Source organism: Pteropus medius, unplaced genomic scaffold, assembly GCF_902729225.1.
Source record: "Pteropus medius unplaced genomic scaffold, Ma_sr-lr_union100, whole genome shotgun sequence".
NCBI lineage: Eukaryota > Metazoa > Chordata > Mammalia > Chiroptera > Pteropodidae > Pteropus > Pteropus medius.
Genome location: NW_024349798.1, coordinates 2,831,682 through 2,845,146, shown reverse-complemented (window position 1 = coordinate 2,845,146; position 13,465 = coordinate 2,831,682). Strand labels below are relative to the sequence as shown.

The window sequence follows — 13,465 nt, the reverse complement described above, 5'->3', positions numbered from 1 at the left end:
GGCAATAATTTTGGGGACAGACAAGACAGGTGATTCTACTAAGAACTGCTGATAAGATCTCAAGTCCAAGGGCACCCCTTGACCTGGCCAGTGGGATGACCAAAAGCCCTGCCAAGTCTGTTTATGCTCCTCTTTCTCCAGCAAGGAGCAGGAAGGAGGGGAAAAGCCTGTGACTGGTGACTTCTCACCACTGTCGCCCCCACACCACCTGGCCGAAGATGGGTAATAAGAAGAAAAGGTCTACTCAGAACTTCAGAGTTTCATTTGAGGAGGACAGTATATGGGCAACTGGTGAGAGTAAAATGGTACCACCACTTGGAAGAACATCTGGCAGTTTTGTAATAAACTAAGCTCACGTGCACATGACCAGCCACCCTACTCATTGCCAGGTACAGGCCCCAAAGACATGAAAACATATATCTACACAGACTTGCACACAAATGTCACTGGAAGCTTTATTCACAATAGCCCCAAACTGGAAATACTCTAGCCCAAAACAAGTGTCCACCCCTGGGGAATGGATGAACGACATGTGGTATAAGCATACGATGGAACACTATTCCACAAGAGAAAACAGACTCCTGATACTTTAAACAATACAGATGAATCTCAAAAATATCACATGAAGGGAGAAGGCAGACACAGAACACATACTGATGATTTTATTTACGTGAAGTCCATGAGAGGCAAAACTAATCTATGGTGACAAAAATCAGCAAAGAAGGTGCTGACAAGAGGGAGGGTATTACTGGAAGGCCATGAGGGAACTGTCTGCAGTGATGCTAATACTCTTGATAGGGATTTGCATTACCAGGCATAAGAATTTGTCAAAATTCACAAAATGGCACACTTAAGATTTGTGCATTTCACTGTAGGTAAATTTTTACTCAGAAAAGGACTGCAAACAAATACTGAACTCTACATAATTATTGATACATGTGCTGAAGTGTTTAGGGTGAAGTGCATGGAAGTATACTGATTTGAAATGCATCCCATTAGAAAAAAAGAGAATGAACTGTTGGATAGACAGGAGGATGGAAAGATAATGCAGATACAATAAAATGCTGCCTATGGAATACAGATGACACAGAAATACATACGGTGTCACTGTGTAAATCTCTCAGTATTTTTGTATGTTTGAAAGTTTTCATTGAAACCCCTTTGGAGAAAGTGACAGTAGCTTTCTAACATTATGGATAAGCAGTTGGGAAGACAGGGTGTGTGAGGAGTAAAGAATAACAAAGGAGAGAGAGCATCCTGAAACCAGGGGCATTTTATGGGCTTCGAAGAGAAGGGAAGATATTAAGCAAAAGGAGTCTGAGGAGTGAGGGTAATTAAAAAGGAGTGGTTGAGGGAGAGGGAAGGCCGGTGGTGGAGCGGAGGAAGGGATGAGGCAACAGAAGCACACAGCAGGAATGACTGACCTCCATTTCTGATCGCCGTGATCCCTTGGTAGAAGTCTTCAAAACTGATCACGCCAAGCCCACTGGGATCCAAGTATTTCGTTAAGTCCTTCACCTGCAATTGCCAAGTGAGAATATGTTACCTAAGCCTTTACAAAATTGGAGGGGGATGTATCATGCACTTGACCTTTTCACCACATTCAGGGAAGCAGCCCACTTGCAAGGTGTGGTATGAAAGTAAGAGCCATCGATTCCTCTGATCCAAAGACCACCGACAACTCTGGTCAGAGAATAGGAGGTATCCTGGGAAGAAGATGTCAATGGCACCTGGGACCATGAGTCATGGAATAAGATCTTGCTCTCAAATGTCAACAGTCAAGCTTATTAAGTCGAAAGAGCATCAGTGCTGACATTTTAGGTATTATTCTAGACAGTATCTAAACTATTACACACAGCACAGACCCACACATCCATTCTGACAGCTGAGCAGAATCCTTAGTAAAAATAACTTAGGCAAGTAGACACTGGGTATCAAAAATCATAAAAAGTAAATATGATAATTCACATATGACTGTCACAGAGAATAAAACTCTTCAGAAAAAAGATGCATATATATTTCCAAGTATAAACTGGATTTCATGAAATTTTTAAAACTTTTGTACTTCAAAAGATATTAGTAAAACTAAAAAGACAAGATATACTGGGAGAAAACATTTATAAATCATATATCTGATAAAGAACTTGTATCTAGAATGTATAAAGAAATCTCATAATTCACCAAGATGAAAACACAATTTTTTTAATGGGCAAAAGATTTAAACAGTTATTTCATCAAACAAGATATATAAATGGCTGATAAGCACATGAAAAGATGCTCAAGACCATGAGTCCTTAGGAAAATGAAAATTAAAACCACAATGAGAACAGATACATCACTCACTAAAACGGCTGTAATCAAAACCGTCAATAACAGTTGACGAGGATGTGGGAAAACTGGAACCTCATACATTGCTAGGAGGAATGTAAACTAGTCTTGCCAATTTAGAAAATCATTTGGCAGTTTCCTGAAAAGTTAAACTTACCGTACAACACAGCAACTCCACTCTTAAGTATCTACCCAAGAGAAAGAAAAACGTGCCCAAAGGTGTATATGCAAATATTCATAACACGCAGCATTATTCATAATAGCAAAAGAGCAAATCAACACAAATGTCTATCAGCTGAGGAAAGAATGAACAAGATGTGGTCTATCTATACAATAGACTATTATTCAGCTATAAAAAGGAATTAAATACTGATACATACTACAACACAAATGAAACTCAAAAACGTTCTGCTAAGTCTCTGAGGGAGCCGTGGTTGCAGTTCCTTCCCACCTACTCCTGCTCTTGCCTCAGCCACTGCATGCACCCGCTGCTCACTCTAGCGGAGGAACAAGTAGGTCAGGAAGCCATGCAGCAGTCATAGAGGTGGGAATGAGGAAAGACATCCATGGAACCAGAGGTGGTGATTCGCAGAATTGGAATTACTCTTATCAGCTGCAAAGTAAAGTCTTTGGGGAAGGTGTGTGCTGACTTGATCAGAGGCACAAAGGAAAAGAATCTCAAAGTGAAAAGACCAGTTAGTTCGGATGCCTACCAAGACTGAGAATCACAAGAAAAACTCCCTGTGGGGAAGTTCTAAGACTTGGGATCCTTTTCAGATGAGGATCCATAAGTGAACACAGTCCTTCTGAGACTGTTAAGCAGATTTCTTCCATCAGTATTGAGCCAGGAGTCAAGGCTGAAGTCATCACTGCAGATGCTTAAATCGACCTTTTTAATAAACTGACTATCAGTTGTTAAAAAAAAAAAAAAACATTCTAAGCAAAAAACCCAAACATAAAAGACTATAAATTATATTCTTTCATTTTCAGGAAGTTTTCAGAAAAGACAAATCTATAAAGATACAAAGCACATCAGCTGGTCGCCTTGGAATTGTGGGGCAGAAGCGGGACTGGCTGCAATCAGCATGAGGGGTCTTTCTGGGGTGTGGAAACACTATAAAACCAGCCTGTGGTGACGGCTGTGTAACTTTATATTTACTAAAATCCACTGATTTATACACTTACAGTGGTGAATTTTATGGAATATAAATTATATTTCAACAAAGCTCTTAAAAATAACTGAATAAAGAGACAAAAAGGATTCAAGAGAGAGTGACAAATATTGAAGTAAGGCAAAGATACATTAGTATGGATAACAGAAGTCTCCGAGAAGAAAAATCAAAGCAAAGATACAGAACAAATAGTAAAACTATATTTATGAGAACTTCTCTAAAAAAAATAACTACATATTGAAAAAATACATTGGGTACCTAAGAATATCAACTCCCAACCCCAAAAGGCCTACTCTAAGACTTAATCTGGTGAATTTCTTGGACTTCAAAGGAAAAGAGAAAAATTCTTTGAATAGCTATGCAAAAATCAAGTGACCTTGTAAAACAAAATTAGATTATCATTAAACTTTTCAGCAGCAACACCAAGTAATAAGGAATATCCTAATTCCATTGTTCCAAGTGTTGAGTCTCAGGTCTTCCACATGACTGAAAAAAAGGAGAAAATGATATGAGACTGAAGATGTTAGGCAAACATCCTAGAATCCTGAATTTGAATTTTAAGTATCACTATGAGGTATCATTTATGATGTATTAAAAACAAAACAAAAACCTTCTAATTCTGTCCAATTAACAGTGAGCACCTGGAGCACCTAGGTTGTGGTATTTAAGTTCTATTTTCCATTAAAAGGAATTGGGACCCTTGGGGAAATGCCAGAAAATGTGCGAGTCGAGCCAGGAATATCTCGTTATATCTGAAAGCAAAGAAGCTATCAAAGACTTTATTAGGTCACATTGAGGAACTCAGGAGCCAACCTAAAGAGGCTCTCAATGAACTGAAACATATCAAACATGTTTCAATTCATGAAGGCATAATTACAGTAAAAAATAACTAGTCATCATTGGAGGGCACTAGTGAACCAATTTATTATTGTGAAAACTAATAAATAAAAGGAAAGAACTAAGCAGTTTGCCTTCCTTTCCTACAAACTGTTACTCGGGGCAAGCCATGGTATAGTCATGAAGGAAGCATCTAAGAAGTGTTCAAACCAGTAAACAAAGAAGGAATAATGGGATTAGAACGTCACCATCCTGCAGTTCTTGATGAAGTAACGGACATAATCGATGACCCTCAGTGCCTCCTAAGGGAAGACATACAACCAGACACCAAATGCCTCCTGATGGAAGTGTGTGATGCTACCTAAATCAAACCTGAATCCAGCTACTAATTTACAGGAAATATAATGATCAAAGCAACATTTTTCAGGGATGAAATCAGCAAAACCTAGTCCATGAGGACCTTTAAAGAGACAAAGGGACCTGTTATTTTCAAGGCAAAAAAAAAAGTTGGAAAAGAAACCTTCATTAAGAGACTTAGGAGACACATCGACCTACTGCCTATAAGGATTTTTCTGGATCCCGATTCAAAATATTATTTTTTTAAAACCACATTTATAAGATAATTAGAAATCTGAATACTGATCTTGATACTGAATAATGACTGAATATTTGATATTAAGGAATTGCTCATTAATTTTTGTAGATGTGATAATATTTTAGTAATTTTTAAAAGCACAATGTTTTTTTTTGATATGCTTACTATATGGGCTAAGGCACATATATTAAGATTACATATATGTAACCGACTGGCCATGACTGAGAGTTGCTGAGGCTGGGAGTGGGACACTGGGGAAGCATTATACTACTCTCTCTACTTTTGTATTAGGCTTGAACTTTTCCATAATGAAAATTTTAGAGAGAGGAAGAAAGAAAACAAAAGAGAAAAAGACAAAAAGAACAAAGAAGAACAAGCAAGAATGAGAGAAAAGATCGTGGGGAGGGAGAGGGGAAAAAAGGATAAGGCATTTAGCCAGGGAGAGCTAACCTTTGATCAAAAAAGGAGGGATAGTCCATACAGAAAACTCTGAAGAATAGGAGGGTTTTGACAAGTGAATATTTAGTGATAAGGTGTAGGCAGGGTGTTTCAAAAGTGGAGAATCAGAGCTAAGGCTATGACAGACATAAGCCCTGTCCAAGGCCAAACCCATTAATCCATGTCTTAGAGAACTTATATCCCTCCGGGTCTCCTCAGGCTAGTAGATGCTGCCATGTTTAGCTCTATGACCATCAGTTGTGGACAACATGCAACATAAAAGCCAGACTGGCACAAGACCAGCTCAAGCTGACTGATCTTAATAGCCTAGGATTCTCGAGCCAGAGACAGTATCTCCCTCTTCTCTCTCCACAAGAGGAAGAAGATGGCAGCCTCCATCCCAGGGCCTTGAGTGTTTAAGACACTGAGCTCAAAAGTCCACCCATCAGCTGATTTCTTGAAATAACTAAATGCTTCCCTCCTTATCTCACAAAAGCCTTCATTCCTAAAGCACATGATGTCTAGTGAGAACCCTCCTGGGTACCTAAAGAATCATTTAACCAGTCAACCATACTGGCCAATCTGTCTTTAAGAGTCCTAAGAATTTGGACAGTGAAGCTACTAATTGAACACAAAGTACCAAGTTGTTCATTCTGAAATATTAACCCAATGCTTTTGAAACAAATAATTAACTGGCAGTAGACCTTTTTATATGCTATCATGTTAGAATGAGCAAGGATGAATCAAAGTATTTATATTTTAAGGTCCACTTTAACCATATTTTCTTTGGAGAATAAATCAACTTCCATGCAGCCGATGATTTGGGAATGGTTCTAACAATCCAAGCCCAAAGTTCTCCATTCACAGGCTTTCAGAAAAAAAAAAAAAAGCAGTAAGGTTGAAAAATAAGAAACTGCTCTTTCATGGAAAATTAGCAGAGCCAGAAAAATCTAAGCCAAGAGATGTACACCAGAGCATTCAAAGCAAGCCAGCACCCTCTCCAGCAATCATGCAGCAAGTTACAGAAACACTATGGGAGAAAAATCCACTTTGCAACCACTTATAGATGAATGGACAGAGCTGGCTCCTGCAGGATTATTCTAATATGAGAAATTTACTAACAAATTATATTGTTTCTGCTATAGATGTGGAGATACAACCTTGAAGAGAAGAAAGCAGAAAAAGTTCTCTAACCACAATTAACTCCAACTATAGAAGTACGACTCATGAAAATCATATTGAAAACACAGCACTTCACAGTAGAAATGACCATTTCTGAACCTTGTGACAATCACACTTGAATTACAACTTTTTCAACAAAGCCTATCTTATCAGAAGCCATAGTGATACTATCAAGCACCTCAACCTAACTAACATTTACAGAACACTCTAGCCAACGAAAGAATACACATTCCTTTCAAGCAGGTGCACGCAAAATATTTACAGACTATATTCTGGACCATAAAATAAGTTTCAATAGATTTAAAAGGATTCAAGTCAATATCAACAGCCATTAGGGAAATGCAAATTAAAATGATAATAAGGTACATATCTATTTGAATAGCTAAAATTAAAGAGATGGGCCATATCGTGTACACCAAGTGTTAAGAGGATGTGGAGAAACTGGAATTCTTATACACTGCTGTTGAGAATGTAAGATTATACAATCACTTTGTAAAACTGTTTGGAAATTCCTTAAAGGGTTAACCATGTACCTAACACATGATCCAGTCATTTCGCTACTAGGTATTCTTCACTCAAGAGAAATGAAAGCATATGTCCATATAAAGATTTGTACATGAATAATCATAGAAACTTTATTTCTAATAGCTAAAAAATGAAAATGAAAACAACCCAAATGTCCATCAACGAACGAATGCATAAACAAATTGTGGTATTCCACAGGGGGGCGGGGGGCGGGGGGAGCAGCAGCAGCCAAGGTGATAATAAGCAAAATGTTCCTAGGGGCTTTCTTAGCTATTTATAAATGTCACACCAGATGTGTGGGTAGGCAGGAGTGAAAAGGGAAAGAAGCAACTCTCAAAAGCCTGATTACAGGTTATTTCTGAATGGACACACTGAGGCCTGCAGCTTGCCTACCTCATGGCACCTGCACTTCTTTGTAAGTGCATCTGTAAAGCAGCTAAACAAATATACACCAGGTTTTCTCTGTTGCTTCTGAGGAGTCTGAGCTGCACCAACCTGTGCACACTCAGGGCACCTATGTGAAGGGACCAGCCAATGCCCAGGGGCATCTAGAGCTCTCTGGCACAGACAGCTCCACTTGGCTTTGTTCTTGGAGGTGTGTCCTGGCCAGCACAAACACTCACGATGCCATTTCCAACTTTCCTTACTTAGATTTCAGGGAGAATCAAAAACTAAGTCATTTTGATAAATCTAGAAAATACTAAATGTCATATAATTTCCAAAGTTATAAATAGGAGACAGGAAGGATACCTATGTTGTTTTTTACTGACACCTTTGGAAATAAGCCTGGAGTATTTTAAATAGACAGCTATGATTTTCAGTATAAGTTTAAGGTCATGGTTTCTCCTGGGAGGGGGGGGGTGGGCAGGGAAGAAGAGAGAGGTAAGGAAAAGGGGTGGAAGAAGCTATGACCACATCTGTACTGTTATTTCTTACAAGTAGATATGCACTTAAGTGGGGGATTTTGCTGGTCAGTTCATTTTAATGAAGATAACTGAAAGATTCTCGGGAATATAAGGATGTTTGTTTGATAGTGACAAGCTTAATATAAAACCTTAAATAGCTGTGTGCTTGCCAGAGTGTGCACTGTTTTGAAGAAAGAAAGAAAAGGAAGAACAAGGACAGAAGGACGAAGAAGCAGGAGGAGAGGAGGGGAGGCGGGGAAAAAAGGAGGAAATGCCACAACTTTGTTCTCAGGCCTTTGAAAGCTAGACACAAATGATGACTCAAGCTTCCTACTAAGCCGTGGTGATTTTATATCTGTAACTGACTCTAGAGAACCACCGAATAAGAGCTTCCTGTGTATTACACTTCCCAAGCTTGCAGCAAAGTGTCACACCAGGGCTCCAGGACCTGGGACAGCGCCAGAGTTTTGTTTTGTTTTGTTTTGTTTTGTTTTTAACCCCTAGTAGGTCTGCTTCACACCAACTACTATGGCTAATAACTTTTTCAGGGGTTATGCTTGGCAATTTATGCTTAAAGACCCTGTTCAGAGATCCCTCTAGATGAGTAGAAACATTTACATTTTAAAAAATTAGTCAGCTGTGTGGACACAAAATGAAAGCTCACTGTCTCCCTAAACACCTTAACTCCTCTGGAATTACTGGGTCTTGCTGGGGAAAAATGAAGTAATTCGATTAAATCTTAAAATACAAGGTATGTTTAGTTCTAAACTTAAATTTGAAAATAAGACAGTAACTAGAGTTTCCCAACACTGAAAGTGCTCATTTAGAGCTCAGTTTTTCTGCTTGAAGTATAAAAATAGCTTCCTATATCATCTATGATGATAAACTGATTAACTGCCCCTGGTTTAGGGAATAGGGCTTAGAAAATTCTAGAATAAAAGCATAATGCTGGTCTTATATGGAAAAGGTGATTCCACATGTTCCCCAGGAGGCATGTATCACATTCAGGAATCCAATTTAGTCTTTCAGAACTAGTTGTTGCAATGTCACCAGCTGTGCCCTCCATCGCCGGAAGGAGTCTGCTCACCACCCAGCTGTAAGCAGTGCCTGGAGAGCTCTTCTTGATGTGCTTTGGACAGGGATGTGGGTTGTCTCCAGTACCAGAAGCTGCTCTTTCCCTACATCTGTTGTCACTGGGGTTTTGGCAGATTGCTGCTCTCCAACAAGTCCAACACCCACTCTGAAGATCTCCTTGATGCAGGAGGGATGGGGTGGGTGGCAGAGAGGCCAAGGTCTGGGACAGTTCTGACTCTATTATTTCTGTTAACAGTTTTATGGCGATATAATTCATATACCACACAATTCACCCATTTAAAGAGTACAATTCAGTGGATTTTAGTATATTCACAGAGCTGTCTTCATGTTCTTTTAAAGACAAAATCTTAAAATGCATATGAGAACACTTAGAAAAAGTCAACTGGACACATTCAAGCTTTATGCAAACGTGCTGAGGAAACGAACCAGAATTTATAGAAGGTACCAAAGAACACATTCGACACTTATATAACCACATTGATCACAGGAAACAGTGGCCCATTGGGAAGCAAAAGCCCCTCCTGCTTGTTCCTGCATTTCAGGTCTGGGTGTTGGGGAGAGCCAGGGGAGCCAGATAAGGGAAGGGGAACAGCTCTTAGGAAGAGGCACTACTGGCTCTGTGGCCCCCCTGCAAAGGCCTATGAAAATGTCCCCTCTGTGGCTCTTCCCTGGAATGCTAACCAACTGGACAATGAAGTATTCAGCTCACAGAACTCCGCCCCAGGCTGTGTGAAGGTGGCTGCCCTCCAGCCTATCTCAATGACCTCTCTGCACACAACAGAGAACTAGAGGCTTCGTTCTTTATGGGGACTTCCTTTGACTCCTGGCCCAGTCTAGACCCCTGTGAGTAAGTAAAGGAGGGAAAAACACACTAAAAAGTTATCAAATAAAGGTACATAGTCCAAAAAGTCACAGCACTGCAAGGCTTGGAACCAAACAGCATCTTCTGCCCCTCTCACCCACCCCATCCTGCCTGGAGAAGTTCTTCTTTCTGCTCTTTAGATTTGGGTAGTTTTGGGGGTCACTGCCTCCATGTCTAAGTAGTATGCTCCTGGTGCTATTTTCTTGGCTTTTCAAATTTATATGTTGCATTTTGGCCTCCTATAGTAAAAAATGAGAATTCGGCACTCTCCCCACACCCTCCCAAGTTGGCTAGAACTTCTGCAGTGTTTACATCATTGACTACATAAATATTTTTCACCACTAAAGTACATTTAAACTATAGCACTGGCTTTCTTATATAATTTTTTCCTATACTTAGCAATTTCCTTGCTTTTCATTGCCTGAATTTTCTGCATGTCTATTGTTCTAACATCTCTGCAGGCTTACACGCCTCCTTCAGACCATTTCCACCGACCAGGCCTCTAGGGTATCATGCTTGCTGCGCCCCTGCGTTCCCTCCTCCATGCTGGCAGCCTTGCACCTTCCTAGCTTGGTGCTCCTTCCTGAGGAAGGGTGTGTGGTATGCACATTACAAGTGTTCTCCTCTGAAGAACCAGCACTGCTCCCTCCCCTGACAGGTGCCTGTATACACGGTTGGTTGTGGGTTGGAAATTGGAAATGAGCACCATGGCATTGGGAAGGCCGCTGCCCCAGCTCCATCTCACTCCTGCTGGTGCCTTAGAGTCTGATAGCGCCCTGTTCTGAGGCTGGGTGTGGGGCCTGTTTTAATCTCTGGAAGCTGCTGGAAACCTCTTCTCCATCAGGAGGATGCTATGGGTACTGGGCTGTGTTTGAGCTGTGTTTGCTGGGAGGTACTTTCTCCTTGCTGTTCTGAGCACCAGCAGAGCCCTTGCAATTGGAGACACAGCGCTTGGGTTCTGGAAGTTTCTAAAGGATCCTTTGATAATGTCCCTGTACCCCTCCATCCTCAGCAGGGGTGTCAGTCAGGCACTATACCTTGTTAGTCTCCTACTTTATCTTATCTCCTATTCTTTCTGCCCTTTAAAAAACTTTCTGGGATATATTCTTGACTTGATCTTCCAACCCTTCAACGAGATGCCTTTATTTCATTTTTAATTTCTGAGGGAGCTTTCTAGTTCTCTGAATGTGATGTCTTCTTTAATCTGACAATGTAAATCAGGTTTTATTTTCCAAGTTTTCTTCTGCTCTCTGCACTGACTGTTCCCTTCAAGTGCCTTCTGCTTCTCTTTCTTTTCTGTTTTTAGTTTTGGTCTCTCTCCCCTCCTCTTCATCCTCCTGCCTTTCATCCCCGCCCTACTTCCACCCTTGACCTATGGATGTTGCCGTTTCCCCTTAAGAACTGGAGCTCTGAAGGCGGGGCATCTCCTCCCACATGCTCGCAGGGTGCACCCAGGGCCTGGTGCTCCCGGTGCATTTGGGGGGCTTGGTGCACCCAGGGTATAGTCCGTGGCTCCACCTGGGGCACGAACCCAGGATCTTCTGCGTGTAAAGCAGACGTGCTAACCACTATACTATGGAGCCACCCCTAGTCTCTCCCTTTCTTGTTGGAGGCTTTCTTGAAGTATCTGTGGTCCCCGAGCATCCCTTTACACTTAAAAGTGGTCACTAAAAGCTGATGAAAAGGTAGGACTACATGGTGGACTGGTTAGCTGAAAGCCTTACTGCAGGTGCTCTGGGCAGTAATCTGGCTTCTGTGTTGTCAGCTGCTCCAAGACCAGCCACTGTGGGGGCAGGATCCTGAGAAGGCTTGCAAATATGATAGAGTAGTCACACATGGCAAAAGTGATGAGCCAGTCACTCTGTGCATGTATTAACTGTAGCAGACAGCTGGCTGCAAAGAAGAAGTAAGCTGCCATGCTGTGAGAGGGCCATGAGGCTGGACCTGAGGGTGGCCACTAGGACCTGAGGGCCATTGCACACCAACCACCAACAAGAAAGCAAGAATCTTGGCCCTACAAACACAAGAAACTGAATTCTGCCAACCAGCTGGATGAGTGTGGTGGGGAATCCTGAGCTCTAGGAGAGACCCTGGGCAGAGGAGAAATGGGACAGGGTATGCCAGGCCGAGGGCACAGTCAGTCCAAAGGGCCTGAGGAGGAAGGTGCCTGTGGAACACAGGGAGCCTCAAGGAGGCTGGGTGGCTGGAGCAGAGTGAGGAGGGAGTCAGCAGTGGGAGACAAGGTCAGAGGCCCTGGGAGGGTTCTGAGTACAAGAGTCACATGACTTATCTCAAGAGTAGTTTAGTTCCCTGTTGAGAAAAGATGGAGGAAGTGAGACAGTGAGATATGGTGGTTCACACCAAGGCCTAAGAAATGGGGATTCTGGATATACTCTGATAACAGAGCCAGCAGGGTTTCCTGATGGATCAGATGTAGGGTGAGAGAAAGAGGTTCTGACATGAGTCACTGGGAGGATAGGATTCTATTAACTGAGATGAGGAGATTGCAGGTGGCACTCAAAGCTTCAGTCATGTGATTTTGAGCTGTCCAATTGAGCCCAGAGTTCAGGAGTGGGCCGGGCTAGAGATGCGAACTTGGGGGTTATCAGCACAGAGGTCACATTTAAAGCTGTGAGTGTAGGAGAGAATGCAGGTAAAAGAGGGGTGAGAGGACTTAGGATCAGCAAAGAAGACTGGAAAAAAGACTCCAGTGGGATAAGACTAAATGAGTGTGGCGTCCCAGAAGCCAGGTGGAGGAGGAGCAATCTGCTGTGTTCACTGCTGCAGCAGGTCCAGTAGTGGAACAGAACTATGAACTGGATGTAACAGCACAGGTGCCGTGACGAAGCAAAGCCTGTGTGGAGAGCATGTGTGGCTTTCCACACAGCTCCCTGACTGAGAACTAGGGTTATTTCATTGATACCTTCACTCTCTGAAGGTTTTTAATACCTATTGCTACTTTATTCTCAGAAAGGCTATGAAAGCATACTTTTTAAAATATTTTTAAAGGTGTGATAAAATACACATAATGTAAAATTTACCACTTTAACCATTTTTAGGTGTTTAGTTCAGTGGTATTAAATACATTCACAAGTTATGTGGCCATCACCACCATCCATGTCCAGAGCTTTTTTATCTTTTCCAACTGAACACTAACTCCTCGTTCCCCCTCCCCCAACCCCTGGTATCCTCTAATCTACTTCCTGTCTCTATGAGTCTGACTACTCTAAGGACCTCGCGGAAGTGGAATCATACAGTATTTGTCTTTTTATAACTTACCTTACCAAGCAGAATGTCCTTAAGGTTCATCCATGTTGCAGTATGTATCAGAATTCCTCCCTTTTTAAGGCTGAATAATAGTCCATTATATGTACACACCACATTTTCTTTATCCGTTCACCCGCCAATAGACATATGCTTCCACTTTTTGGCTATAATGAATGATGCTGCTATGAACATGGGTGTACAAACATAACAGATTACTTTTAAGAAGAAAAAATGTACAAGCGGTGTAATTATAATACAA

The 13,465-nt window shown here is 41.4% G+C and overlaps 1 protein-coding gene and 1 pseudogene across 3 annotated transcripts in view; one reads left to right on the top strand and one right to left on the bottom strand.

Annotated features, from left to right (window-relative positions):
- Positions 1 to 13,465, bottom strand: part of RAB11FIP3 (RAB11 family interacting protein 3) — a 74,868-nt gene that overhangs the window by 34,906 nt on the left and 26,497 nt on the right. For all 3 annotated transcript variants that reach the window (XM_039884708.1, XM_039884709.1, XM_039884710.1), the window contains exon 2: positions 1,425 to 1,518. In XM_039884708.1, coding sequence (XP_039740642.1) covers positions 1,425 to 1,518 — 94 coding nt within the window. The remainder of the gene's footprint in view (positions 1 to 1,424; positions 1,519 to 13,465) is intronic.
- Positions 2,808 to 3,211, top strand: LOC120620042 (40S ribosomal protein S20-like; annotated as a pseudogene).